Source organism: Meriones unguiculatus (genome assembly GCF_030254825.1).
Source record: "Meriones unguiculatus strain TT.TT164.6M chromosome 13 unlocalized genomic scaffold, Bangor_MerUng_6.1 Chr13_unordered_Contig_107, whole genome shotgun sequence".
In the NCBI taxonomy this organism is placed as follows: Eukaryota; Metazoa; Chordata; class Mammalia; order Rodentia; family Muridae; genus Meriones; species Meriones unguiculatus.
The window spans coordinates 228648-230000 of NW_026843581.1; the positions used below are offsets into that span (position 1 = coordinate 228648).

A 1353-nucleotide genomic window follows, 5' to 3' on the forward strand; every position below is an offset into this window, starting at 1 on the left:
TCACTTGCACGCCCCGTGCACGCCCTGTGCACGCCCCTTGCACGCCCCTTGCACGCCCGCCCCCACTTTTGCACGCCGCGTGCACGCCCCTTGCACACCTGGCGCTCCGACAGCTCCAGCTCGGCCTTGCACGCCCTTTGCACGCCCCTTGCGCCCCTTGCACGCCCCTTGCACGCACGCCCCTTGCACGCCCGCCCGCACTTTTGCACGCCCTTGCACGCCCGTGCACGCCCCTTGCACGCCCTTGCACGCCCGTGCACGCCCGCCCCCACTTTGCACGCCCTTGCACGCCCGTGCACGCCCGCCCCCACTTTTGCACGCCCGTGCACGCCCCTTGCACACCTGGCGCTCCGACAGCCCCAGGGCGGCCGCCAGCTCGGCCTTGCACGCCCCGTGCACGCCCGCCCCGCACTTTTGCACGCGCCTTGCACGCCCGCTTGCACGCCCCTTGCACGCCCGTGCACGCCCGCCCACCTTTGCACGCCCCTTGCACGCCCCTTGCACACCTGGCGCTCCGACAGCCCCAGGGCGGCCGCCCAGCTCGCCTTGCACGCCCCGTGCACGCCCCTTGCACGCCCGTGCACGCCCGCCCCCACTTTTGCACGCCCCGTGCACGCCCCTGCACACCTGGCGCTCCGACAGCCCCCAGGGCGGCCGCCAGCTCGGCCTTGCACGCGCCTGCACGCCCGCCCCCACTTTTGCACGCCCTTGCACGCCCCTTGCACGCCCCTTGCACGCCCCTTGCACGCCCCTTGCACACCTGGCGCTCCGACAGCCCCAGGCGGCCGCCAGCTCGGCCTTGCACGCCCCTTGCACGCCCGCCCCCACTTTTGCACGCCCCGTGCACGCCCCTTGCACACCTGGCGCTCCGACAGCCCCAGGGCGGCCGCCAGCTCGGCCTTGCGGCGCGCCGTGACGTAGCGGCTGACCCGGAACTCGGCCTCGAGCTCCAGGCGCTGCAGGTCGCTGTACACCACCCGGTACTTGTCCTTGGTGCGCGTGCGCCCTGCGGGGGGGGGGGCGAGTGTGTCAGGCCGCGGGTTCGAGGCCCGCGGGACCGGGCGAGTGTGTGTGAGTGTGTCAGGCCGCGGGTTCGAGGCCCGCGGGACCGGGCGAGTGTGTGTGAGTGTGTCAGGCCGCGGGTTCGAGGCCCGCGGGACCGGGCGAGTGTGTCAGGCCGCGGGTTCGAGGCCCGCGGGACCGGGCGAGTGTGTGTGAGTGTGTAAGTGTGTGTGTGAGTGTGTGTGAGTGTGTAAGTGTGTGAGTGAGTGTGTAAGTGTGTGAGTGAGTGTGTCAGGGCGCGGGTTCGAGGCCCGCGGGACCGGGGCGAGTGTGTCAGGGCCGCGGGTTCGA

At 72.7% G+C, this 1353-nt stretch overlaps 1 protein-coding gene across 1 annotated transcript in view; it reads right to left on the reverse strand.

Annotated features, from left to right (window-relative positions):
* LOC132650520 (uncharacterized) overlaps positions 1–1353 on the reverse strand; it is a 9008-nt gene continuing 7655 nt past the window's right edge. Inside the window, exons 2-3 of the mRNA XM_060375847.1 lie at positions 628–1006; positions 1–98 (exon numbers count right to left, since the gene is read on the reverse strand). Coding sequence (XP_060231830.1) covers positions 1–98; positions 628–1006 — 477 coding nt within the window. The remainder of the gene's footprint in view (positions 99–627; positions 1007–1353) is intronic.